Source organism: Melanerpes formicivorus, unplaced genomic scaffold (assembly GCF_026170545.1).
Source record: "Melanerpes formicivorus ecotype bairdi unplaced genomic scaffold, bMelFor1.0.p_v2 SCAF_148, whole genome shotgun sequence".
Taxonomy (NCBI): domain Eukaryota; kingdom Metazoa; phylum Chordata; class Aves; order Piciformes; family Picidae; genus Melanerpes; species Melanerpes formicivorus.
Genome location: NW_027142500.1, coordinates 465,674 through 493,035, shown reverse-complemented (window position 1 = coordinate 493,035; position 27,362 = coordinate 465,674). Strand labels below are relative to the sequence as shown.

General features: G+C 44.7%; 1 protein-coding gene across 1 annotated transcript in view; it reads left to right on the top strand.

Annotated features, from left to right (window-relative positions):
* Positions 1-27,362, top strand: part of BMPER (BMP binding endothelial regulator) — a 209,491-nt gene that overhangs the window by 101,021 nt on the left and 81,108 nt on the right. The window contains 5 exon segments of the mRNA XM_068168656.1: positions 6,780-6,879; positions 11,088-11,197; positions 12,381-12,521; positions 16,334-16,438; positions 23,233-23,278. Of these exon segments, the coding sequence (XP_068024757.1) occupies positions 6,780-6,879; positions 11,088-11,197; positions 12,381-12,521; positions 16,334-16,438; positions 23,233-23,278 (502 nt within the window).

Below are 27,362 nucleotides of genomic sequence, written 5' to 3'. Positions count from 1 at the left end.
ACCAACTTTGTTGCTCTTCTCTGGACTCGTTCCAGCAAGTCAACATCCTTCCTAAACTGAGGGGCCCAGAACTGGACACAGTACTCGAGGTGTGGCCTAACCAGTGCAGTGTACAGGGGCAGAATGACCTCCCTGCTCCTGCTGGCCACACTGTTCTTGATGCAGGCCAGGATGCCATTGGCCCTCTTGGCTGCCTGGGCACACTGCAGGCTCATGTTAAGCCTACCATCAACCAGCACCCCCAGATCCCTCTCTGCCTGGCTGCTCTCTAGCCACTCTGACCCCAGCCTGTAGCACTGCATGGGGTTGTTGTGGCCAATGTGCAGAACCCGGCATTTGGATGTGTTAAATCTCATGCCGTTGGATTCTGCCCATCTGTCCAGCCTGTCCAGGTCTCTCTGCAGAGCCTCTCTACCCTCCAGCAGATCAACTCTTGCCCCCAGCTTGGCTACGGCAATCCCATGCAGAGCTACAGGCTGGGGTCGGAGTGGCTGGAGAGCTCCCAAACAGAGAGGGACCTGGGGGTGCTGATCGACAGCCACCTGAATATGAGCCAGCAGTGTGCCCAGGTGGCCAGGAGGGCCAATAGCATCCTGGCCTGCATTAGAAATGGTGTGGCCAGCAGGAGCAGGGAGGTCATAGTGCCCCTGTACTCTGCTTTGGTTAGGCCACACCTTGAGTCCTGTGTCCAGTTCTGGGCCCCTCAGTTTAAGAAGGACATCAAAACACTTGAGCGTGTCCAGAGAAGGGCAACAAGGCTGGGGAGAGGCCTTGAACACAAGCCCTGTGAGGAGAGGCTGAGGGAGCTGGGATTGTTTAGCCTGGAGAAGAGGAGGCTCAGGGGTGACCTTATTGCCCTCTACAACTACCTGAAGGGTGCTTGTAGCCAGGAAGGGGTTGGCCTCTTCTCCCAGGCAACCAGCACCAGAACAAGGGGACACAGTCTCAAGCTGCACCAGGGGAGGTTTAGACTCGAGGTGAGGAGGAAGTTCTTCACCGAGCGAGTCATTCGTCATTGGAACCGGTTGCCCAGGGAGGTGGTTGAGTCATCGACCCTGGAGGCGTTCAAGGGGAGATTGGACGTGGCACTTGGTGCCATGGTCTGGTCAAGGGGTCTGTGTTGATAGGTTGGACTCGATGATCCTCGAGGTCCTTTCCAACCTAAGTGATACTGTGATACTTGATGCCATGGGTTAGTAGTCATGAGGTGTTGGGTGACAGGTTGGACTTGATGATCTTTGAGGTCTTTTCCAACCTTATTGATTCTATGATTCTATGAATTTGCATGGAGGCAACTAATCAAACATTCTTACTAATACAGCTTGTTGATGGCAGAAGAAGTGCAACTGACTACTGGTATCGTAAGGATCCACATGGAGGGGGAGGATCTAGAGTTAAACTCTTACCTGCCAGGAGCTGATGGAGCTCTTCAGGCTTCTTTTGGCTGTGACAAGGAATGCCTTTGTATCAGACTGAGAGAAAACAGTCAGAAGGGATAGCATAAGGATTGTGCCTTTGCCCTCCTGAGATTTGCTCAATTAATCATAAGAATGTTTTGGTTTACTATTTCCAATCTGCATAGATTTTAGGTAATTTTTAAGACATTATTTTATATCCACACAAATCTGCATGATCTGGTGTTAAAATGAAGGTGAGTTCCTTAGAGCATTTGCTGCACCTGCAGTTCCTAGGACACCTCTTTAGACTGTCAGTAGGATCACTTTCTAAAGCTTTCCTATAGCAGTGATATCTCAGCAAAGAGGATTTGAGATCTAGATCCAGAGTTTAAAAACCAAGCCCACACAAGGCAGTGGCAATACCTGCTCTTTTGAGCTGGAGCTTGAGATCTGCCTGTCCTGAAGTTTATCCAATACTTTTTAAAGAGGCAGTTTAAATGTGTCCAGAGAAGAGCAAGGAGGATGGGGAGGGATCTGGAGCACAGCCCTGTGAGGAGAGGCTGAGGGAGCTGGGGTTGCTTAGCCTGGAGAAGAGGAGGCTCAGGGGAGACCTTCTTGCTGTCTACAACTCCCTGAAGGGAGGTTGTAGCCAGGTGGGGGTTGGTTTCTTCTCCCAGGAAACCAGCACCAGAAGAAGAGGACACAGTCTCAAGCTGTGCCAGGGGAGGTTCTGGCTGGATGTTAGGAAATATTTCTTCACAGAGTGGGTTCTCAAACATTGGAATGGTCTGCCCAGGGCAGTGGTGGAGTCACCATCCCTGGAAGCCTCCAAGCGTTGTGTAGACTTGCTTAGGGACGTGGTTTAATGTTGACCCTTCAGTGGTGGGTCAGGGGTTGGACTTGGATGGTCTTGGAGGTCTGTTCCAATCAGATATATTCTGTGATGATGTGGAACTACATTTTATCCTTCATCTGGTGTCTCTATCTGCAGCCTGACAAGTTTCTTGTGTCTTTATTGAAAAGTGAAATATAGTTGAGGTAGGAGCTTGGCAGTAGCGGATGGATGGGTAGATAGACGAGATCCATGCTTTTGTTTTAAGGAAAACTCATTATGTGTCTTTCTCAAAGATGGACCTCTCATGGGAGGGTTAGAAAGTGCTGTTTCATCTTCTCCTCTCTTCTGTCTCCTGAGATGAGACAATACCTCAACCCATACTGCCATCTGAGCTGATGCCAGGGAGCCTTCTGCTTTGTTTCACAGATACAAGGTGGCAGCAGCAGTTAGAGGGTTCTTGTTTGTCTGCAAGGTGGGAAATGAATCTTTTCCTGGTGACTGTGTATTGCATACACAATCTGTTACCTCCAGAGGACTGTGGACTGCAGCAGCATCCCCTGATTAAGGCTTCGCATAACTATCGCTCAAGGATTTATTTGTCTAGCTCTTGAATAGCATTTCTCACAGGAAGCAGATGTCATTTGTACTTTATTGGTCTGTGCTGGCCTCCAGTTCACATTTGGGTTTGCTGGAAGTTGTTGCTTCAGGCCCGGAATATTCTGGCTGCCTGGGAGATGCTATGCTTGACAGGAAGATGTGAGTTAAAAGGTGGAGGCATCAAGGCGTTTACAGTGCAGTTCCCACTCTGACTTAGGCCATCCGGAACCAAACGCCAGAGCTCTCCAGAGTTATTTTTTTATCCCTTGATAAATTTTTTGTTGCCCTGATTTTTCTCTGCAGACCTGTTCTGTAATTGTATGGAATACAATTGGTAAAGCACTGGCAGGAGTAGAATCATAGAATTGTCAGGATTGGAAGGGACCTCAAGGATCATCTAGTTGCAAACCCCTGCCATGGGCAGGGACACCTCACACTACACCAGGTTACTCACAGCCACATCCAGTCTGGCCCTAAAAACATCCAAGGATGAGGCTTCTACCACCTCCCTGGGCAACCTGTTCCAGTGTCTCACCACCCTCCTGGGGAAGAACTTCTTCCTAATATCCAATCTCAATCTACCCATTTCTAGTTTTGCTCCATTCCCCCCAGTCCTATCACTCCCTGACATCCTCACAAGTCCCTCCCCAGCTTTCTTGTAGCACCTTTCAGGTACTGGAAGGTCACAATTAGGTCTCCTTGGAGACGTCTCTTTTCCAGACTGAACAGCTCCAACTCCCTCAGTCTGTCTCCATAGCAGAGCAGCTCCAGCCCTCTGCTCATCCTCGTGTCCCTTCTCTGGACACCTTCCAGCACATCCAGACCCTTCCTGTAATAGGGGTTCCAGAACTGGACAATCCTGCTTTGAAAGCTTGTGCTCTGAGTGCTTTGTGAGTTTTGAGGCTTGAAAGCAAATAGAAATCTTGTGTAGAATTTGCAATTTCCTTGTAATACACAAGGAGCATTCTCTGTAAGCTCTGTAGGGCAAGTAGAACTTTTCTTTCTTTGTACATGAGCATTATGCATTTTAAAAAGTATCTCTACCACAGTCTGCAAAGACAATGTCTTAATAATGTGCTAAGCCCAAGCCTTAACTGACTCTGTCAGAGGTGCAAGAGTTCAGAGTATCTCCACACAGGCATGGGATATGTGTTAAATACAGAAGCAAGGTTGCAAGAGAGGACCTGTGCTCACCATGTGTTGCAGCATTGTTTTGTCTTCCATGGATGTATTCCTGATCCTGCCACCAGGCTGGCTGAGATCTCCAAGCCATTCTTCATTGATCCTTTTTTGCCATTCATTCTGGTCTCTTCTCTGCTCAATGCTAAGTTGAAACTCCCTCTTTACCGCACTGTTGCTCCTGCTTCCAGTTGTAATGCTGCTTTTTAAACACCAAACTACTTTCTGGCTTACCCTACTTTCTCTCCTGCTTCTTACTTGCCGAATTGTCACCAAACTTTGAACTTTGTCTTTTCTTAGCCCTTGTCCCTGGGCTGAATGAAAGCACTGCTTCAGACAGCCCTTCTTTGCTATCTTTTATTTCATTCTCCACCTGCCTCTCTTCTCACACAGCTATTCCCTGAGCATCACAGGGAGTATCAGTGAAGAATTCATTTCATTTTGTCCAATTTCTGGTCTGACCCTTGGTTTAGAGCAGACATTTCAGTCTACAATAAAGTCTGTGTTCCTGCATGCCACAGTGAAAGAATTATGAGCAGTCCTCAGCCATGTGCGTCCAGGATGCTTTGGTAGCCCCATGGGACAGGTAGACTGAAAACTTATGGCAGAGTGGAGGTACAGTCAGTGTGTTATCTTCTGTATAATAGTGCCTATGTGAGGCTGCCTGTATCTGAAAGCTTTTACATGATTAACTGAGGCCATTAAGAAGGGAATGGCATGCCATCATTTCAGGCACAAAGCTCTTGAAAATGAACAGCTTCTTCCATCTGCCTCCAGGGAACCCTAGAGGCATCCTGCGTGTAGGTGGGAGGAGACTATTCATAAGTCTTCCAACACAGCATCCAGGAACACAAAGCTTATTGTTAGGATGAGCCTGCAGCTCTGAGTGATAAATAAGGTAGGGCAGTTAGATGAAAAAAGGGATGAATTCTCTTGCTAAGGCAAGTGGACTGATTTTTTTGAGTCTTAACAACCTGGATCTCCCATGGGCAAGCCTATGGAGGACATAGCATTATAGAATGGTTTGGGTTGGAAGGGTCCTCCAAAGGCCATCTAGTCTGACCTACCCTGCAGACAGCAGGGACATCCTCCACTACATCAGCTTGCTCAGAACCTTGTCCAGCTTGACCTTGAATATCTCCAGGGATAGAGCCTCAACTACCTCCCTGGGCAACCTGCTGCTGTGTTCCACCACCTTCATGGTGCAGAACTTGTTCCTAACATCCAATCTAAATCTGCTCTTCACTAATTTGAAACCATTGCCCCTCGTCCTGTCACTCCAGGCCTTTGTAAACAGTCCCTCTGCAGCCTTCTTGTTAGCCCCCTTCAGGTACTGGCAAGCTGCTCTTAGGTCTCTCCAGAGCCTTCTCTTCTCCAGGCTGAACACCCCCAGCTCCCTCAGCCTGTCCTTGTAGCAGAGCTGGTCCAGGCTCCTGATAATTTTTGTGGCCCTCCTCTGGACCTGCTCCATCAGGTCCATGTCTTTCCTGTGCTGAGGGCTCCAGAGAGATGTTGGTAGAAAACCCAGAGCTAAACACAGTGTGCTGTAAGCATGGTGAGGTAATCAGGCAACAGAACAGAATAAGGACAAAGACCTCTTTCGACTGACTTAATCTTGGCCATATGCTCTGTGCTTTTGTCTTTGCTGTGCTTTTTACCTCCCTTTTTGAGATTGATTGGTACACCAGCATATATCCAGGCTGTATTGTCCTTTTCTCTTTTGATTTTCTTCCTTATTTTTGCAACATTCATTCTCAGATTTCACAGAGCCTCTTGTTTTCAGTCCTCTGAACAAAAGCAGACCTTCTGGGTTTGCATTGTTGGACTCGGATGCTAACAGGAATGTGCTTTCTTAAGTGATTTTGGCTTATTTGCTCTCTGAGGTCACAGACATAGTGGAAGAACACCTGCTCTCATCTTGCTTCAGTACTTAATCTCTGTCCCAGACAAGCCTAGAAGTTCATAGCACAGGAGGTGAAGACGACTGTAAAAGAATGGCTCAATAACTTCTTTGAACCCATAGCAAGGTTCACAGATAATGATTTCATCCTCCTTGGGTTTTCTTTCCTATCAATACCAGGGAATAAAACAGACACAACAAGACTGGTGAGGGGCTTGGAGCACAAGCCCTGTGAGGAGAGGCTGAGGGAGCTGGGGTTGCTTAGCCTGGAGAAGAGGAGGCTATGGGGAGACCTTCTTGCTCTCTACAACTACCTGAAGGGAGGTTGTAGCCAGGTGGGGGTTGGTCTCTTCTCCCAGGCAACCAGCACCAGAACAAGAGGACACCGTCTCAAGCTGTGCCATTAGAAGTTTAGGCTGGATGTTAGGAAGAAATTCTTCCCAGCAAGAGAGATTGGCCCTTGGAATGTGCTGCCCAGGGAGGTGGTGGAGTGACTATCACTGGAAGTGTTTAAGAAGAGCCTGGCTGAGGCACTTGGTGCCATGGTTTAGTTGATTAGATGGTGTTGGGTGATAGGTTGGACTCGATGATCTTGAAGGTCTTTTCCTACCTGGTCAGATTTGCATTCTGTATTCAGTTTTTGCATTCATTACTAGAGAGAAAAACCTGAATAATCTGCAAGCAATGTACTAAGTGTTGAAGTACAGCTCTGCACGTTCCTTGCATGTCTGATGCGAGCAGAAATTTTTGTTGGCAAATCCTGCTTTGGCTAAGGCTTTTCAAGGCTTGTTAGCAGTCTCTGTGTGTTTGCATGTCTGCTTGACATTTTGCTTCACTTTTTTCCCCTCTAACTAATCCTATTTTCTTTCAGGGCGGCAGGACACAGTGTATCCGAGAAGTCTGCCCCATCCTTTCATGTCCCCAGCACCTCAGTCACACTCCTGCTGGCCAGTGTTGCCCCAAATGCTTAGGTGAGTGGTGTTTTTCCAGGTGGTTTTGTAGTTAATCTGATCTGTGTCTCTGTGGCATCTTTTACACCAGTGTTTTATGATACTGGTAAATCCAGGGAGGTGGAAGAGACAGTATTTCTCACTCAAGTTTTTGATCTACAGGTTTAGACAAGTACTCAGGGTCAGTGTGTAGGGACCACAGAAGAACAGGTTGGAAAGAACCTTGAAAGATTGAATCCAATCCCCTTGCCAGAGTAGGGCCACACAGGAATGCATCCAGGTGGGTTTGGAAAGTCTCCAGAGAAGGAGACTCCACGACCTCTCTGGGCAGCCTGTTCCAAGGCTCTGGCGCCCTCACAGTGACAAAGTTTCTCCTTATGTTCATGTGGAACCTCCTCTGCTCCAGCTTGCACCCATTGCCCCTTGTCCTGTTATTGGACATAACTGAGTAGAGCCTGGCCTCACCCTCCTGACCCTGCCCTGCACATCTTTATCAACATGAATGAGGTCACCCCTCAGGCTCCTCTGCCCCAAGGTACAGAGCCCCAGCTCCCTCAGCCTTTCCTCATAAGGGATGTGATGGGTGGTACTAAGCAAGGAGCATTTGAGCAGAGAGCTGTTGGCTTGCTTGCAGGGACAGAACCAGAGATGTTTCCCACCTTCATTACATGTTTTACAGGAGGTTGAGGCAGGAGGAAATGTTTTGTTGGAGTTTGCCACAAGAAAAAGGCCTCACTCTCTCAGATTATTATTCAACTGTGCACTCACATTCTTATTTTTGGGGATATGAGGGTTCAGAGGAAACTTCTGAACTGAAATTCATTCTTAGAAGCTGTTGTCAGAGATGCCAGGGACCCAGAAGTCTGCCTCATGGTTGCCATCTTATGGTGGAATCACAGTTTCAGCCAGGAATGTTTTCAGTTGTGTCATTCCAACGTATTTTGAAGGAGGCCTCTAAGAAGGGCTAATTCTTCCAAGTCATGCCAAGGAAGGCAGTGACCTTTGAGACTCCTTATTTTGCTCATCCCATATTCAGAGATCCCACAGCCTGACATTCCTTAGCCTGTGTCCCTCTACTTTGTAAACAGAGATCACAGACATCCCACCAAGTAAATTAGCTTTGATTTGGTCTGTGAGGTTATACCTAGGTTTGGAAAAGTGTCAGAGCTGATAACTCCAAAGTGTTCAACGAGGACATGTTATCATTTGGAACATCTCTTTATCACTATCCATAGTCTCTTTTGAGGGCTAGGTACAGAGAGGTCTGGCTTTGGAAGCAGAAAACTGTAGGGAGTTCCACCTTCTCATAACAGTGTTTTTGGTTGCTTGAAACAGGCTTGAATTTACTTATTTGCTACTGGAGAAGAGCTGCAGATAAGTATCTGCCTGGACCATTAACTGAGGCACCAGAGAGTAAAGGAATTAACTAAAGAGAACGGTCCAAACACCAAGCTTCTGTTTTGGCTGAGGACATTTTCCCTTTCCGTCTGTAAAAATCCTCCTGTCCTCTCCACCTCATACTTTTCTCCACTGAACCTTTCCCCATTTCGATCTAGGCATTCATACCTCAGCTTCTGACTACTTTCTGAGGGCTCTCCTGCAGATTTGGAAGGGTTTTTTTCCCCCTTTTAGAAAATACCTGAGAACGAGTCCACTAATAACGAGGATTTTGGGTTTATGTGCTCCGAAGCCTGTCAGCTACCTGTCTCTGGTGGAAGTGTCGGGAAGCGTTGAAAGTCTTGGAGCAGAGGTAGAGCCAAGGGGTGTGTAGCACACTGCACAGCAGTCAGGAAAAAGAAACGTTTTCAGGGATGCTGAGGCATGGGTTTTAAAGTATCATGTGGAGGACCTCCCTGCAAATGAATTCCTGATACTCAGCGTATATAGCTTAGAAGAATGCAGTGGACTCTGCTGGGACTTGAATTATTAGTTTAACTAGTGGTTGTGAGCCAGCAAAGCTAACCATTAAGCCAATATCTTCACCACCACATCTTTTAAAGTGGTAGCTCCTTTGTCAGTGGTTTTTTTCACCAATTATTTGAACTAGGTTGGCCACCCGGACTTGCTCTGGGTGGTTTGCAAGGCGTAGCAAGAGGCTATGAGGCACAACCGGACTTTTGTTCACTTGTTGACACAAGTTGTGCAATTGAAGTCCTGGCCCCACATAGAGCAGTAGAAGTGTTGTTACAGGCAGGGCTATGGCCAGGCTTTGCCCATAAGTGATGCATGGATGTGGAGCGGTTCCTTTTTGGGCTACTGAGCATCCTCAACCGATTTCATCTGTCAGTCCTGCAGGAGAGATGAAATATTTTCTGAGGCACACAGAAGGCTGGTTATGCTAGCACAGGTTAATCCAAGGTAGCTAATTGGCAAGAGAAATGATCAAATTTTCCTTGACTGAATGAGAACAATTGCTTCTTAGCTCTTGCTTAATAGTTATTTTACCATTAGCTTTGTAAAAACTTTAGGCTAATGCAGTGGATTTTCCTGCATGCTTAGCTTTCTGTTTGCTTATACCTCAGAGGAAGAAGGAACCTTTTTCTTTTAAGCTGTTCTACATTCATCAAGCACTATTGAAAAGGGCTCTGGGTGGCCTGATCTAGTTGAGGATGCCCCTGCTTACTGCAGAGGGGGTTGGACCATTCTATGACAGTGTGCCAAGACCTGGTGGTGTGAGAGCTAAAGTAGTACTTAGTGACTTCTTGTCCACTTACAGTGGTCATTCCCTTCCTTGGATCTGATGCCTGTTTAACATCAGACCTCAGAATTGGTAGGATGGGAGACTGGCAGCCACTCATAAAAGAACTTTTAAGCTGATTGCCACCAAAAGTAAGCAGTGTTTTTTGTAAAGAGCTCAAGGTTCTGCATCATAATGGTCCCTTGTTTGAAATAACCTACTAGGAAAGAAGCTGAGGAGCAAGAGAAGCTTGCAGAACCACAAAGTGAATATCAGCCACTGGACTCTGAAAGTGCTTGCAGGATTGCAGGACTTCAGTAAGGATTTGCTACTGATGCTGCCTTCCCTGTATGGTGCTCTAAACCTTGCCTCACTCTCATGAAACCCTAATATTTTATGGGTTATAGTAACTGAATAGCTAAAATCATAGAATCATAGAATTGTTAGGGTTGGAAGGGACCTCAAGGATCATCTAGTTGCAAACCCCCTGACATGGGCAGGGACACCTCACACTAGATCAGGTTACTCACAGCCATGTCCAGCCTGGCCTTAAAAACATCCAAGGATGAGGCTTCCACCACCTCCCTGGGCAACCTGTTCCAGGGTCTCACCACCCTCATGGGGAACAACTTCTTCCTAACATCCAATCTCAATCTACCCATTTCTAGTTTTGCTCCATCCCCCCCAGTCCTATCACTCCCTGACATCCTCCAAAGTCCCTCCCCAGCTTTCTTATAGCCCCCTTCAGGTACTGCAAGGCCACAATTAGGTGTCCTCAGAGCCTTCTCTTCTCCAGACTGAACAGCCCCAACTCTCTCAGTCTGTCCTCATAGCAGAGCAGCTCCAGCCCTCTGCTCATCCTCGTGGCCCTTCTCTGGACACCTTCCAGCCCTTCCAGATCCTTCCTGTAACAGGGGCTCCAGAACTGGACACAGTCATTCTACTCATAAACCATGCAAATGCCTGCGTTCTTGCAGTCCTGAGTGAACAAGGTACACCAAGCTAGCTTAATGAAGCTGGACAATACCTATGGGGTTGGGTTTTTTTTCCATTAGTGTCACCAAGTTGATTTCATTTGGCTGCTGCGAACCCCTGGGGTGGTTATGCTAAAACCAGTAAAGGCTGCTTTATTTGATAAATTATTGCCTTAACTTACAGGCTGTTTAAACTGGTTGAAGGGTGCCTACCCTAAGAGTTAGCAGTGCTTAATTTTTATTCCTTTAGCTGCGCTGTGCATGATGAGAGGGAGAAGAAGGATTTCTTTTCCCCAATATAAACATGCCATAAATCATATTTATATTCCCTCCCATGGTAGAATTTGTGTGCTAGAGGAACAGTGAACTGCTAAAAGTACAGATTTTTTTTTTTTGTATTATTATTATTTTTGGGTGGTTTGGGGTTGGGTTTTTCTTTCACATCAGGATGGAAACACATAGCAAATGCCACACTGCACATGAATTTTGTCTGGTGACAATAAACCCTACTATTTCTGTTGACAGTATGGCATCAGTTCAACCCAACTCTGTTTCTATTACTGTTTATTTATATTCAGGACAGAGGAAAGTGTTTGACCTCCCATTTGGAAGCTGCCTCTTTCACAGCAATGTTTATGATAATGGAACCTCATTTATTTATGACAACTGCACGATGTGTACATGCAAGGTAAGTCCACCGCGCTTCGGGGCTGCGGGCTGCTGGCTGCCTGGCTTGGCACTGATTTGTAGGGCTGTGGGACTGTAAAGGCCTGATGCTGCTGTTCTTTGGCATCTTGTGTGGTCCACAAGGGGCTGATCTGAAGAGCATTTGCAGTTGTGTTAGGAGAGTTCAAAAAGTTGCTTGATTCTCTTAGCCAAGACGCGTTGCCTTGACTCGGTGTGGTGTAAAATGAAGTTACCCAGGTTATGTGATTCCCTTTTAAGTCTGAATTGCAGGCCAAGGCTTTTTAAATGGTGAATGATCACATCTCTGCTGGAGGGAGGGCAGGGATTTATTTATTATTTATTTCTGTAATTCCTCTGACTGTGCCCACTTGTACTTTTGCACCTAGGAAAAAAACCAAAGTTAAATGTCACCAAATCAGTAAGATTTTGCAGGCCAACAGAAGTGCAAGCTGGACTTTAACTTCACAGGCCTTGAAACAGTCCCTTAATCCAGTAAATAATCTTCTGAATTGAAATCTTTCAGCAGACCCAGAGAGGTGATTCTACCACTTTGCTCTGCTGAGACCTCAACCCCTGGAGTACTGTGTACAGGTCTGGAGTCCTCAATAAAGGAGGACATGGACCTGATGGAGCAGGTTCAGAGGATGGCCATCAAAATGCTCAGGGAGTTGGAGCAGCTCTGCTGCAAGGACAGGCTGAGGGAGCTGGGGGTGTTCAGCCTGAAGAAGAGAAGGCTCCAGGGAGACCTAATAGCAGCCAGCCAGTACCTGAAGGAGGCTACAAGAAGGATGGAGAGAGACTGTTTGCAAAGGCCTGGACTGAGAGGACAAGAGGCAATGGCTTCAAACTAGAGGAGGGCAGATTTAGATTGGATATCAGGAAGAAGTTCTTTACTATGAGGGAGGTGGTTTGGGCCCCATCCCTGGACATATCCAAGGTGAGGTTCAACGAGGCCCTTGGCAACCTGATCTGGTTGGGGATGTCCCTGCTGACTGCAAGGAGGTTGGACAGGATGACCTTTGGAGGTCCCTTCCAGCCTGGACCATTCCATGCTATTCAAAGCAGTTGGGCTTTAACTTGGGTGAGTGCAATGACTGAGCAAGCAGAAGTGTTATGGTAAGAGCACAGAGGAGCACAAACCTCTTGGTGATGATTTCATTATTTCCTTCTGTCCTTTTACCTAGGATTCTACAGTGGTGTGTAAGAAGAGGTGCTTGCTTCCTGGGGAATGCAATAAAAACAAAGACCACTGCTGCAAGGAGTGTGTCTCATACATCTCTCCTGAGGAAGTGAAAGTGTGCAAGTTTGGCAATAAAATCTTCCAGGTAAAGTTTGGGATGTTGGTGCAAGCACTAAACCTGCAGGAGTTTACTGTAAATCAGTGCTGGGTTTTGGTGTTTAGAAGAATCCTGGTTGAGGATGGAATGATTCAGAGGCAAAGCTTTGCATAATTTGCCATCTACTCTTTTTTTTCCTGAGTTTGTGTAAATTCTAATGGTACACAGATTAGTTCCTCTTTGATGTGATGTGGTGTCTGCTTCCCCTACACAGAGATTCAAGGTGCTGTTCCATGACAAGTAGGGCATGTTTAGTCAGCGATAGCAATCTTCTGCTTTCTGATAGCCATTTGGAGTGGTTTTGTAGGCTTTACCAGCTGAGTCAAAGAGTCTCTTCCACAGCTGAGCCAGCAGGAACTTTGCAAACTTCATCTTGGCTGAAAGATACTCATCTTCATTTCCTACATTTCACAGCACCCCTGATGTCTTATATTGGCATAGCTGTGTAACAACTGTTTCCCACTGCACTCTCACCCAAGAGATTCCTTGCAGAACACTTATGCTACTGGAGATTAGGAAGAAATTCTTTACAGTGAGGGTCGTGAGACACTGGAACAGGTTGCCCAGGGAGATGTGGCTGCCTCCTCCCTGGAGGTGTTCAGGGCTGGGTTGGATGAGGCCTTGAGTGACCTGGTTTAGTGGAAGGTGTCCCTGCCTGTGGCAGGCAGGTTGGAACTAGGTGATCTTTAGTGTCCCTTCCAACCCAAACCATTCTATGAATCTATTGCTGAGACCCTGTTTGTTTTTCCAAGTGGTGCAGCCTTTTCCACACTATGTCATTACAAGATTCTGTCACCTCATGGGCCATCTGTGAGTTAAGAGACCCTTGAATTGGATCACATATTAAATCCTTCATGAGTGCTTGGTTTGCTCAGCCAGAATTGCTTCCTGTCTCTTCCATCTTTTGTGTACACAGCCAAAGTGTTTATTCTGGAAATTACTTGTGAACCTACTGTACACTGAGGCTGTCCTCCCTCTGATTGGCACTTTCACACTGGTGTTATTGTGCTTCAGGAACAAATGCCTGCTTCTTAGGCACCCAACTAAAATATTCTGCTGCTTGTGAAGATTTTGGTGTGCTGCTAAGTACTGTGTGGAGTAAGAATAAATAACGAGACAGTGCACCCATTTCTGGCCTTGTGTGCAAAGTGGCAAATCCAGCTTTGCTCTGTTGGTGTCAGTGATCTAACAGAGTGGGCACAGTGAATGTGCTTTTGCACAACAGCTATGAGACAAAAAAAGTCAGAGAAGTTGGCTGCTGTCAGGTGTGATACATTGGGTGATAGGCTGGACTTGATGATCTCGAAGGTCTTTTCCAACCTGGTTCATTCCATTCCATTCCATTCCATTCCATTCCATTCCATTCCATTCCATTCCATTCCATTCCATTCCATTCCATTCCATTCCATTCCAGAGTGGTCATTACAGACCCATGAGAATTTGTGCAGCATCAGGAACACCAGGCCATCGTAACATGGCCTGGAAAAAAACAAGATAGGGCAGAGCCAGCCTGTGGTGGGTTGAAATTACCCCCCAACTAATTTGAGAGAATTACCTCCCAAAATAATGTTACCAGACCAGCTCAGCTGAAAGCAAATGAAGCTGTTTGTAGAAGCAGACTAAAACCTAGAAATGTGAAATGCAATGAAAAGGTACAAAATATACAATATTTACAAGTTATAAACAACACAAGAACCCCCCTGGACAAGACTGGGGTGGGGGCCTACCAATAGCTTCCCCCTCAGAATAGAATAGAATAGAATAGAATAGAATTGAATTAACCAGGTTGGAAAAGACCTTCAAGATCACCAAGTCCAACCTATCACCCAACACCATCTAATCAACTCAACCATGGCACCAAGTGCCTCATCCAGGCTCTTCTTAAAACACCTCCAGGGATGGTGATTCCACCACCCCCCTGGGCAGCACATTCCAATGGCAAATAACTCTTTCTGGAAAGGGCTTTCTTCCTCACATCCAGCCTAAACCTCCCCTGGCACAGCTTGAGACTGTGTCCTCTTGTTCTGGTGCTGGTTGCCTGGGAGAAGAGACCAACCCCCGCCTGGCTACAGCCTCCCTTCAGGGAGTTGTGGACAGCAATAAGGTCTCCCCTGAGCCTCTTCTTCTCCAGGCTAAGCAGCCCCAGCTCCCTCGGCCTCTCCTCACAGGTCTGTGTTCCAGATCTCTCCTCAGCTTTGTTGCCCTGTACACAGGACAAGAGAAAGTGAGTAGCTTGTTAATACTTAGCCACCACAAGAATGCAGCCAAGGTGAGCAGCAGCCAAGCAAAAGATGCCAGCTAGTATCAGCTAGAGGGAAGAAGCCAAACACAGGGAGAGCTAATTTATACAACTAACTTTATGTTAGTTATCAGAGCAATGTGATTATTTTGACCTCATAATTATTTCCCCTTTTGCATCCAGTGGTAATTTATTTGCATTCCACCACTTTCCTACTCAATCTGTGGAAAATTTTTCTAGGCATCAGCCTAAAACTGCCACGCAGCCTCTGACCAAGCAGGCTGTGCTGAATAAGCGAGGGTCCTTGGAATTTCAGAGGGAGTCTGGTTTTCTCTCTGGTCTGATGTTCTCATCATGTTGAGGTGGGCATGTAATTGTTCACAGCTGGCTGGTTGGAATGCCTGTTCCTGTCAGGTCTATCCTCACCCTTCTTTCACAGCAGCCTGGTGAACACAAAACAGGCACATTTTGGCTCTAAGTGGGGTAGCACAAGGCTGCAAGTGGTGAGGCCAGAATGTTTGAGAAACCACATTTGGCAAATGCAATGGGATGTGACAAAAGGAGCCTGGGCAGTTCCACAAGCAATCATTCCCATGTAAGTGGGGACCAGGCATATTTTGCCTTGCACCTAATACTTTAAGAGCCGTGCACACACTGTCATACCTGTTCTGCATCTGAGAAGCTCAGCACTGGATCTCTTCTAAACACTTTCAGATGTTCAGCAGATCAAATATCTGCAAAAGTGCTGTAAGTAATCTACATTAGAATTCATTCTTCGACTGTTTGTGCCCTGAGCCAAAACGATGCTGCATCTGGGAATACATTCACTGTATGCTGACATCTTAATCAGGTACTTTCATGTGTATGAACTTAAAGATAGAATAGAATAGAATAAACCAGGTTGGAAATGACCTTTGAGATCATCGAGTCGAACCTATCACCCAACACCATCTCATCAGCTAAACCATGGCACCAAGTGCCTCATCCAATCTCTTTTTGAACACCTCCAGTGATGGTGACTCCACCACCTCCCTGGGCAGCACATTCCAATGGCCAATCTTTCTTTCTGGGATGAATTTCTTCCTAACACCCAGCCTAAACCTCCCCTGGCACAGCTTGAGACCGTGTCCTCTTGTTCTGGTGCTGGCTGCCTGGGAGAACCCCCACCTGGCTACAACCTCCTTTCAGGTAGTTGTACAGAGCAATGAGGTCACCCCTGAGCCTCCTCTTCTCCAGGCTAAGGAATCCCAGCTCCCTCAGCCTCTCCTCATAGGGCTTGTGCTCAAAACACTAATCAGGGCATTGATGAAAAATGCAAATATGGTATTGGTTAGGCTTGGAACAATGAATTTCTGACCTAGAAGGCCAAAGGGGAAAAACCCCTGCTGGATTTGATCTTTATCTTTCATCAGACTGGCCAAGGACAGACACCTCAAAATAATTTAGACTAAACAATGGCAATGCCAGAAGAGAAAGTCATCCTTTCTTGTGTAATGATGGATGGCTGAAAGAGCTTCCTGTTGCCACCCCAGCTGATCCTATATCGTGTTCCCTCTTGCAGGATGGAGAGATGTGGTCCTCTGTGAACTGCACCATCTGTGCTTGTGTGAAAGGCAAGACAGAGTGTCGCAAGAAGCAGTGCATTCCAGTCAGCAGCTGCCCTCATGTGAGTTTTTTTTACAACAACAGGCCTTTTTCTTTCTTCTCCTTTTTTTTTTTGTCTTTCTTTCTTTCCTCCAACATTTATCTTTTCCAGTATCTCTTGGAAGTGTGTGCATGGTGGTGGGGCCGTGCAGATTGGAAAGGAGAGAGCTCCTGGTGTATTAATTTAGGTTGGTCTTCCCCAAGTGTGGTACTGCTAACCCTGAATATGGTGCTGCCTGCCTCTGTCCTTGCTCTCAAGACACTACTCCTTTTCTCCTCCTCCCTTTAACTTTCTCTGTCCCAAGTATCTTCACTGGAGCATCTCTTTCATATACATTTACCAGCTTTAGAGAGAAATGAGATGACTATGTTAATATTTGCTGATGTCACAAAACTTGTGGGGGGTGGCTGACGCCTGTCAGACTGTGCAGCAATCCAATGAGATGTGGACAGGCTGAGAGCTGGGTGAAGGCAAACCTCATCAAATTCAATAAGGACAAGTGCAGAGTCCTGCATCGGGGGAGGAATAACAGCAGGCACCAGGACAGGTTAGGGACTGCCCTGCTGGAAAGCAGCTCTGTGGAGAAAGACCTTGGGGTCCTAGTGGACAGCAAGTTCTCCATGGGACAGCAATGTGCCCTTGTGGCCAAGAGGGCCAATGGCATCCTAGGGTGCAGCAAGAAAAGTGTGTCCAGAAGGTCTAGGGAGGTTCTTCTCCCCCTCTACTCTGCCCTGGTGAGATCACACCTGGAATACTGTGTCCAGTTTTGGGCACAGTTCAAGAGAGAAAGGGATCTGCTGGAGAGATTCCAATGAAGAGCCATGAAGATGACTGGGGACTTGAGCATCTCCCCTGTGAAGAGAGACTGAGAGCCCTGGAGCTATGTAGTCTGGAGAAGAGGAGACTGAGAGGGCATCTGATCAATGTCTATCAGTATCTGAGGGGTGGATGTCAAGTGGAGGGGGCCAAGCTCTTTTGGGTGGTGCACAGTAATAAGCCAAGGAACAATGGATGCAAACTTGAACATAGAAGATTTCACCTCACCATGAGCAGAAACTTCTTTGGTGTGAGAGTGATGGATCCCTGGAGCAGGCTGCCCAGAGAGGTTGTGGAGTCTCCTTCTCTGGAGACTTTGCAAACCCACCTGGATGCATTCCTGTGCAGACTCCCCTGGGTGATCCTACTTTGGCAGGGGGGTTGATCTCTGGAGGTCCCTTCCAACCTCTAACGGTCCATGATTCTATGATGTTTTAGGAGCATGCATATTATTAAGGCAAGCCACAGGAGGTGGTCATACCTGCATTTCTCAGTGCACATGAGGCTTAATCTTTGGAAAAAATATAAATTAGACAAAGCAAACCAAATTATTTCAGCCAAACCATGCCTCTTCCTCTGAGGCTGCAGCCTGAGTACTTTTTAATTGAAAGCCTGACCTGAACCCAGAGTGGTGTAATTGTAACTTCATTGCTTCAAGAATTAACATTACTTGAAACCTTGAGCTCAAGTCAGTGTTTGTTTCCTGCCCTTCTATCACTGGCAAATCACTTTGTTTTATTTGCTCCAGCTTTCAGAAGAGGGAGCTCTAAATAGCACCTCAGGTAGGGGCAGGTCTTTGAGCAGAACTGCTGAGGAGAGACCCGAGCCCTTTGCATTACACTTTCTCAGTGTTTCCTTCTCCATCCCTGAAGCCAGAGGGAAAACATGACTCACAGACACCTAGGTAAAACATTTTAAATTACAAACTCTAGTTTGTAAAATTTTATATGGGTAAACTTTTGACAGCCAAAAGCGGTGGTAGAATAGAGGGCCTGTACCTTGGCTCTCCCTTCCATGCTGTGCCAGTGGGCTGCTGCAGGAGCAATGCTTGTATCCTCAGAAGAGGGGACATTGCTTGCTGGGCACTCTGGCACTCGCTGCTGAAGGCTGGTATCCTGTTAATGGGCCTCACTGAGATGTTGCTTAACTCTCCAGAAGCTTGAACAAATGGAGCTGCTTTTCTGGAAACCCGCTGTGGCTCGCAGCAATCAGGGCTTGCCTCCTTCAGACTATTCACAGCATAAGCAGGAGGTGAGACCTTGGACTCTTCAGTTCTATTCAAATTCTTTGAGAACCTGGCATGCAGTGCATCTTGTTTGTATTTTCTCTGTGCTGATGCATTTCAAGTGTTTAAGATGCTTCTGAGATCAAGTACCTAATGTGGGTTAATGAAGATCTGTGCTGAAATACACCACTTCAGCAGTACCTGTGGACAAATTGGAGCACTGATATGAGCACTGGAAATGGCTTCTAAAATCATAGAATGGCTCAAGTTGAAAGGGACCTTAGAGATCATCTACTTCAACCTCCCTGCCATGGTCTGGGACACCTCTCAACTAGACTCAACTGCTCAAGGCCTCATCCAACCTGGCGTTGAACATCTGCAGGGAGGAGGCAGCCACAACCTCTCTGGGCAGTCTGTTCCAGAGCTTCACCACCCTCCTACTGAAAAACTTCTTCCTCAGTTCCAGTCTAACCCTGCTCTCCTTCAGCTTCAAACCATTCTCCCTTGTCCTGTCTCTAGACACCCTCATGAAAGTCCTTCTGCAGCCTTCCTATAGGATCCCTTCAGGTACTGGAAGGCAGCTCTAATGTGCCTGCAGAGTCTTCTACAGGCTGAACACCCCCAGCTGCCTCAGTCTGTCCTCATAGCAGAGATGTTGCAGCCCTTGGATCATCATAGTGACCCTCCCCTGGACTCACTCCAACAGCTCTGTGTCCTTCTTATTCTGGAGACACCAGAACTGGATGCAGTATTTGAGGTGGGGTCTCAGCAGAGCAGAGTAAATGGGCAGCATCCCCTCTCTTGAGCTTGCTGGCCACACTCCTCTTGCTGGGCAAAAATTTTTCCATCCACAGTCCTGTGGCAGCATTTCTGACTCACCAGTGAACTCAAACAGCTCTGCTGCATGATCTGTTCCAAGGTTAACGTGAAGTCTGAACCTGTCCAAGACCTCCAAGCTGAGTTGTCAGGCAAGGTCCAGTTGCTTAGGCACTGAAGAGACCAGCTTTGTGACCCTGCAGCACCTCCAGTCCCTAACCAGTCATCTTGTTCCCCACCTCCCTTAAACTGGAGTCTAGAGCAAGCTGCACACAAGCCCACCTTCCTCCACAGGCACATGTTACAGTTCTGCTCCTGCAAGCTAAATCGAAAGGACAAGGAGGAGAAAGAATGCAAGCTCTAGAGTGAGATTTATTTTCCTATTCCAAGTGGGTACCAAGTGATTTAAAGCAAACAATGGGTTTACATCTTTTACTGTTCATCTGTGCCCCACTCTTACCAATGAGAGGCTCTGTCACGAGTCTAGCAGCATTAATTAAACACACTATTCAAGGTTAACAGGTATTAATGATGCTGCTGTGTATCGTGCACAGAGTTACTCTGCTGTCCCTGCAAGCTGCAGGGGTGTGAAGTCCATTTCTCTTCTCTCTCCATTTCTCTTCTCTCTTCACAGTATTTCTGGCAGTAAGCAGCCTCTCCTGACTAGTGAAGGCTGCTGTGGAACAAGATGCTGTTTAGTGTCCCTTAGGGTATCAGGCCACATAAAGTCATCTCATTAAGACAGTGTTAGGATACACATGACTGAGTGTGAAAGGCTTGAAGATTCACAAGGAACCTACAGTAGTATTCCTTGACCTAAATGCTTTACCATGCAGTCTTAACACTCTTTGCCTGACGTTGTGGGGCTTTTGTGGTGATGGAATGTAATTTGATTAATCAACATAGATTTGGGCCAATTGTTTCTTGAAAGGATGGGTTTCAAAGTGGTAATTCCACAGAAATTTCCAATGCCCTGCAACTGTTTGTGTTATTCAATGTGTTGGTGACTGCCTGACCTATTTTCAAAGACTGTTTTCTGCCCTTTCTTTCACTTCTTCAAAGGGCTGGGCACGTTTTTGTTCTGTTTCTTTTGCTCTTTGCTTTTTGGAGCACTGAATCTTGTATCAGTAGTTGTAGGAAGTGTCTTGCTTAGCTTTGTTTCATCTGCAGTGGAGGCAATGCATCTTGCAAAATCAATCCCTCCTGTCATACTTACAGTAACATTGGACGTCCTCAGGCATCCAGTGAGCCTTGTGGTCTGCACTTTACGTGTCCTGCTCCCTGGTTGCTGACTCCACTCCACTCAGTTACCTGGAGTGTCAGCCTGCAAGGTGCAGGACATGCTGGCACCCACCCAGGAAAGCTACTAAACACATGTCCAGCCCTGCTGAAGTTAGTAGGCCTTCCACGTGTGCTTACATTTAAACACTTGCTTAAACACTTCATGGAAAGGGAGTAATCTCAACACCTGGCAAGGCTGAGTTTCAGAGATCCTTCAGACCTTTTCTTTGCTATTTCTTGCCTTCTGCCACCTCCTTTCTCATTACCCTTCCTTATAATTTTCTGCCTCACCTCTTCTTTGCATTTCCTACTACCAGTGTAAGCCTAAGGTGTTGGTCAGTGGTCACGGACGCGACTCTTACTGTGCTGCTAGGGGGAAGCCTGGTGACTTTTTCAGTGTGCAGCCTTTTACTGAGCTCCAAGGCCCTGCAGAAGTTAACAGAATTAAATTCACAGCATGTGAAGACATTTGCAGACTTCCAATGTGTGGGTAAATTTTGAACCCGTGAACTTCAAGTGAGTTAAAAATTTATGCAGAACACGTTCACCCATCTCCAGCACAGACTGCATTTAATGTCATACACATCTGTTATTGTTACAAACAAAAAGTTGCTGTTTTTACTCCAGTGCCAAACGAGGCACAAAAAAACAACAGCTGTTGCTATTGCACAACCAAACAACTCCCTTCCCCTTCCCCCCTCACCCCCAATTAGTCTTGCCTTAAAAAAAAAAAGGGAGAAAATTAAAACCTCAGACATAAAAATTGAAAACCTCATAAAGAAGGAGAAAAATCCCAGAAAATAAATAGACTCAAATGTGGTCTGCTTATAAATATTCATAGGGAAAAATGGGATCACATCACTTAGCCCCGTCCTAAGGGAACCCTCAATGCTAACGAACTCTTGCAGCACATGTTAGCAATAATGGGTTTCCTTCTTCTGCAAGACAAAAACAGGATCTCGGGCCAACATGGTGGCTCAAGTATCCAGCCTCAGCAGGCTGCCTTGGAGATTCCAATTTCACTTGCATTCTTGCTGCTTCCAGCTCCACTGATCAGTTGAACTCTTTTCTTGAAAGGAGAGGTAAGGCTGTGCAGTGCAGCATGTGGCATTCAACTGCATGTCTTCCATTCATGCAAGTAAGTGTGACCTTAACCATTCCTCTTTGAAGGGTTTTAGCCTAGCAGGTGCTTGGGAGTCTCCTAGTTGCAGCCTCATTCTCCTTGCTGTGGGGCCTGTGGTCACACAAACATCTAAGCATTGCCCATGCTGCCAGCGCAACTCTGATCCAGCCCTTTTCTCAAGTCCAGATGTGCCTCAAATCTTGTTCAAATACAGTTGCAGGTTCAAAGGCAAGCTCAGGCTGACTTTTATGCCCTGCAGATGATGAGCCCAATTGCACTCATCACCAAGATCTCATTCATGTCATCTGAGTACATCAAGCATGAGCAGGACAAAGCATGCTTCACTCCAGTCCAGCAGATACTTGGGGTTTATTTCTTGCCACCTGTGTTGGCTGAGCTTGGCAGCACCGTAGCCAGAAAGCAAGGCAGACAGCAATAGTGCTTGCTGTTTCCTGCTCTCTTCGTAGACCTGCAACTGATTTCTTGGTCTGTTTTCATGAGCTTGTCTGCATTGCTGAGTGAGCAGAGCAGCACAACTCTGCTTGCTTGCTCTTGCTCACCTGCTTGGTCTGGAACAGTGGAGACTTGGTGTTCAGCTGCTGTCAGAGCAAAGGGTCAGTGCTGGGGACAGCAGCCCAGCTCCGTATGCCTCTTATATCCCTGCATGGGAATGTGTGTGAGGTCCAATATCACCATAAATTCTGTTAAAGCCCCTGCCAAATTTTGCTTGGAAAACCACATCATTCAGTCTGAAATTTTCCAAGCCTGTCCTCTAGCTTATGGTTACCTTTAGGGAATGCCAGTAAACCCAGGTGAAGATCCAAAAGGAGCGTGGATGTGCATCCACAAAGGCATGTCTTCTGCTCCTAGCCAGCCTTGTATATGACGCAACCACAAATAAAACTGGCCTGGGCAGAGGAGTAAATGAAGACTTGAACCTGTTGTCCATATTAGTGTGGCTAGACCAAATTGGTTGCTTTTAGATGTTGCATGTGCTTGGATGCATGCCCCCTGGGGATGTTGGTCCATGATTGGGAATGAGATTTGGTGAGAGAGACGACAAGAGTTAGCCATGAAGGAAAGAAATGTGGTCAAACCTGATCTTTACCAGTGCCTCCTTCCTTTTCAGAGGAAACTGGGATGATTTGGAGGGAGTGTGGGGATGGAGCCTCTGTGCAGTGTCTAGAAGTGTGTGCATGGGCAATGAGTGTGATTTGGGAGGTGAGGGAAAAGCTAACGGTCTTGTTATCCCGGTGACTAATCTGCTTTAGATATCCAAGGGGAACACGACTCCAAAATCCTCTCACACTGTCTCTAAAGAGAAAAATGGTAACAGAGAAGCCTTTGAGCATTTAATTTCTTATATAAGGCTGCCAGGAAGCTCTCTTGAATAGTTGTGTCTGGTTGTAGCACCTGCTGTTTGAAGCTGTGAGCAGGGCGCCGAGTTCAAACACGACTCCAGCTCTTTTCAAAGGCTTCTCCAGCCTCACAGCACAACACAGCCAGCGCTCCAAAGAACTCTCATTAAATCAGCTCTGTCTTTCTCCCAACTAGGGTAAAATCCTGAACAGAAAAGGATGCTGTCCTATTTGCACTGAAAGTAAGTTCTTGCTTCACATTCTTTACATTCTTCTTTTGGGTTTTAAATTTATTTATTCTTTCAGAGGAGGTAAAAGTAGTAGAAGAATGTTTGCTCCCCTGCCCTCTTGCAAGAGGTGGATAAAGGGCAGGTGATTATTGCTAGCCACAGCTTCTGCCTCCTATAAATCTGTAAATTTGAAATGACAATGCCTGGGGTTTTGTTTTTATGTTATTTTATGTTATTTTATGTTATTTTATGTTATTTTATGTTATTTTTCTTTTACTTCCCCCCATTTAATTAATTTCTTTTGAAACTATTATCTATTTTATTTCATTTTAGTTGCTTATTTTATTTCATGCCCGTTTCATTGCGATTCCTTTTTCTGTCTTATTTCAATTTCCATTTTAGTTTTGTATTTGATTGATTCTTGTTTTAGGCATTTTACTTTGTATTTTATTTAGTTTGCTTTCATATTGCATTTTATTCTATTTAAATGTCCTTGAAATGTAAATTTTTGTTCAATTTATTTTATTTAAATGCAGTTGAAGCTTAAAAAAGATTTTATTTCTTGTAAATTTAATTTAATTTAATTTTTTAATTTAAATTTAATTTACATTTTTAATGTAAATTTTGAAATTACATTTAAATTAAATTAAATTTAAATTTTGAAATTACATTTAAATTTTGAAATAGCATTTAAATTTTTAAATTCAATTTAAATTTTAGAATTAAATTTAAATGAAATTTTTATTTTATTTACATTTAATTGAAATTCATTTTTTATTTTGAAATTACATTTAATTGAAATGAAATTAAGTTTCCATTTTAAAATTAAATTTAAATTTTGAAATTACATTTAAATTTTAAAATTGAATTTAAATTAAATTTTTATTTTATTTAAATTTAATTGAAATTCATTTTTTATTTTGAAATTACATTTAAAGGAAATTAAATTTCAATTTTAAAATTAAATTTAAATTTTGAAATTACATTTAATTTTTTTAATTAATTTTCAATTTTTAAAAAATTAAATTTCAATTTTTAAATTAAATTTAAATGAAATTTTTATTTTATTTAAATTTAATTGAAATTAATTTTTTATTTTGAAATTACATTTAATTTAAATTAAATTAAATTGCATTTTAAAAATTAAATTAAATTAAAATTAAATTTTATGTAAATGTAATTTTATGTAAATTTAATTTTATGTAAATGTAATTGAAATTTATTTTTATTTTATTTAAATTTCAGTTCTTATTTAATCTATTTAAATACAATTAATTTTTTTACTTTATTTAAATGTAATTTCTATTTAAAACTTATTTTATTTTTTGTCAATTCAATTCAAATGTCATTTTTCATTTCATTCATTTTATCTAACTGCAATTTAAATTTAATTTTTATCTTATTTATTTTTTTCTAACTGCAATTTAAATTTAATTTTTATTAGATTTATTTTTTCTTACTACAATTTACATTTAAATATTTATTTTTTTCCAAATTTAATTTAAATTTCATTTTTCATGTAATTTAACTTTAAGTTCTCATTTATTTTCGGGAACTGTAATTTAAATTGTAATTTTTTATCTATTTTATTTTTGTGGCATTTATTGTGTATTTTATTCTATTTTAGTTTATTCTATTTATTGTACTGTTATTTTCGAATTCCAAATGACACTAGTTTTGCCTAATTTCAGGTGCTTCTTTTTCATGGCTCTAGTTGTCCTGTGAAATTTGTAGGTAACAAAGCAAACAACTCGAGCTGTCACTTTTAGGGCTGAATATCTCTCATAGCTGTAATTAACAGCCTAGCTATGTGTATATAGAATCCAACACCTTTGCAGATGGTTTGTGAGTTAAAACAAGGTGTGCAGTAACCTGAGACACAGTCTGGGGCAGCAGTGGGAAGCACAATAGAAGGCTGCTGCCCTGTCTGTGTGATGTTTGGCTCAACCATCACCTTTTTCCCTTTACTCTTCACATCAAGAATGATCATCTCATGGCACCATCTGTGTTCCCTCCTAGTCAGCAAAGCACTCACACAAATGCCACGAGGATGAGCAGAGGGCTGGAGCTGCTCTACTGTGAGGACAGACTGAGAGAGTTGGGGTTCAGTTTGGAGAAGAGAAGGCTCTGAGGAGACCTCATTGTGGCCTTCCAGTATGTGCAGGGGGCTACAAGAAAGCTGGGGAGGGACTTTTGAGGGTGCCGGAGTGATAGGACTGGGGGGAATGGAACAAAACTAGAAATGGGTAGATTCAGTTCTTCCCCATGAGGGTGGTGAGACACTGGCACAGGTTGCCAAGGGAAGTGGTGGAAGCCTCCTTCCTGGAGGTTTTGAAGGCCAGGCTGGATGTGGCTGTGAGTAACCTGCTGTAGTGTGAGGTGTCCCTGCCCATGGCAGGGGGTTTGGAACTAGATGATCCTGAGGTCCCTTCCAACCCTAACAATTCTGTGATCTTGTTCTATCTAAGTCAACAGAGAGGTCTCTTGTTACTGAAGTTCACAGGATATAATTGTCTATTTCCTTCAGGACACATTTAAGTATTTTACCAAATAAGGACAGACTCCTAAAACGGGGAAGTTAGGATTTTCTAGGATTTTTCAGGTTTTTAAAGAAAGTGTTTCTTTTTCTTTTGATTAAAATCATCAACATTTCTCTCTTACAACTACCTGAATAGACATTGTGGAGAGGCTGGTGCTGGTCTGTTTTCCCAGGTAATTAGTGATAGACCAAGAGGGAATGGCCTCAAGCTGTGCCTGGGTAGGTTTAGGCTGGACAGTAGGAAAATTTGTTTCCCAGCAAGAGTGGTCAGGGATTGGAATGAACTGTGCAGGGATATGGTGGAGTCACCAAGCCTGGATGTGTTTCAAGGTGGTTTGGATGTGGTACTTGGGATTATGGTTTAGGGGCTATGGTTTATGGGTGACCCTTGTAGTGTAGGGTTCTGGGATAGACTTGGTGTTCTTGAGGGTCTTTTCCAACCTGAATGTTCCTGTGATTCTGTGGTTTGCTGATCAGCTCACTTGCACAAATTCCATATGCTAAGTGCCTGGGTTTCCACTCTGCAGCTCCATTATTTTGAAACCTGTAACTTGTGATAAAATAAATCCAATTTGCAAATCTGCATTACAAAAATGAAATTAAATACAAGTGGCAACCTCAGGAACACTTGAAATAATATTGAGCAGAGAGAGAAATGAAAGAGGATTCAGCTGACCAGCTGTCGATTCCACCATAAGGTTTCAAGGGAGAAGAAATTTGCATATACCTCTGCTCAAACATGACAGGTTGCCCAGGGTGGTAGCTGAGGCCCCATCCTTGGAACTACTCAAAGTCAGGCTTGACAGGGCTCAAGGCAACCTGATCTAGTGGAGGATGTCCCTGCTCACTGCGGGGGGGTTGGACTAGATGACCCTTGGAAGTTCCTTCCAGCCCAAACCACTCTATGATTCTATGGCATGTCATTAGTGACCTGAACTTACTGATCTCTGTCTTGCTTCTGTTCTTATGTTTCAGTCTTGTTTAACCTTCCTTAGGTGTTCCTTTGTAACATACAGGGGAAAGGGTGGTGGAAATAATGGGGCCAGCCATTCCCTCAAAGTGCTGGAGAGCCTCTGTTGCAAGAGGTTTAAAAGAAGGCAGTACAGGGGCTGAGAGAGAATGATGCCTTGTGGTCATTTTTTGCATCAGAGAAGAGGGCAAAAAGTTGATTCCTTCAAAGTGAAAATAACTTATCTGGCAACTAGGTTACCTAAAAAGTGAAAAGTTCTTGATGCTATAAAAAGGGAATGCTCATGGCTATAAGACAACGTGAAATTAAGAGCTTGTCCTCCTGCCACGCGGATCTGTAAAGAGCCTGGCATCCGTCTTCCCAGTAACCTCCTTCTAAGTACTGGCAGAATGCTCCTGGGTCCCTGTGAAGCCTTCAGGATAAACAACGTTATTCCATTAGCCTCTTTTAATGATCCTGGCTGCATTGAACTGGGGATACATGAGGCTGGGAAGCTGTCCCACAGTGGCATGCTTCTCTGTTGCCCAGGAAACAAAGTGAACCTTTTTTGGGTGTGGTGTCTCACTATGGACCCAGGTAGTATTTGG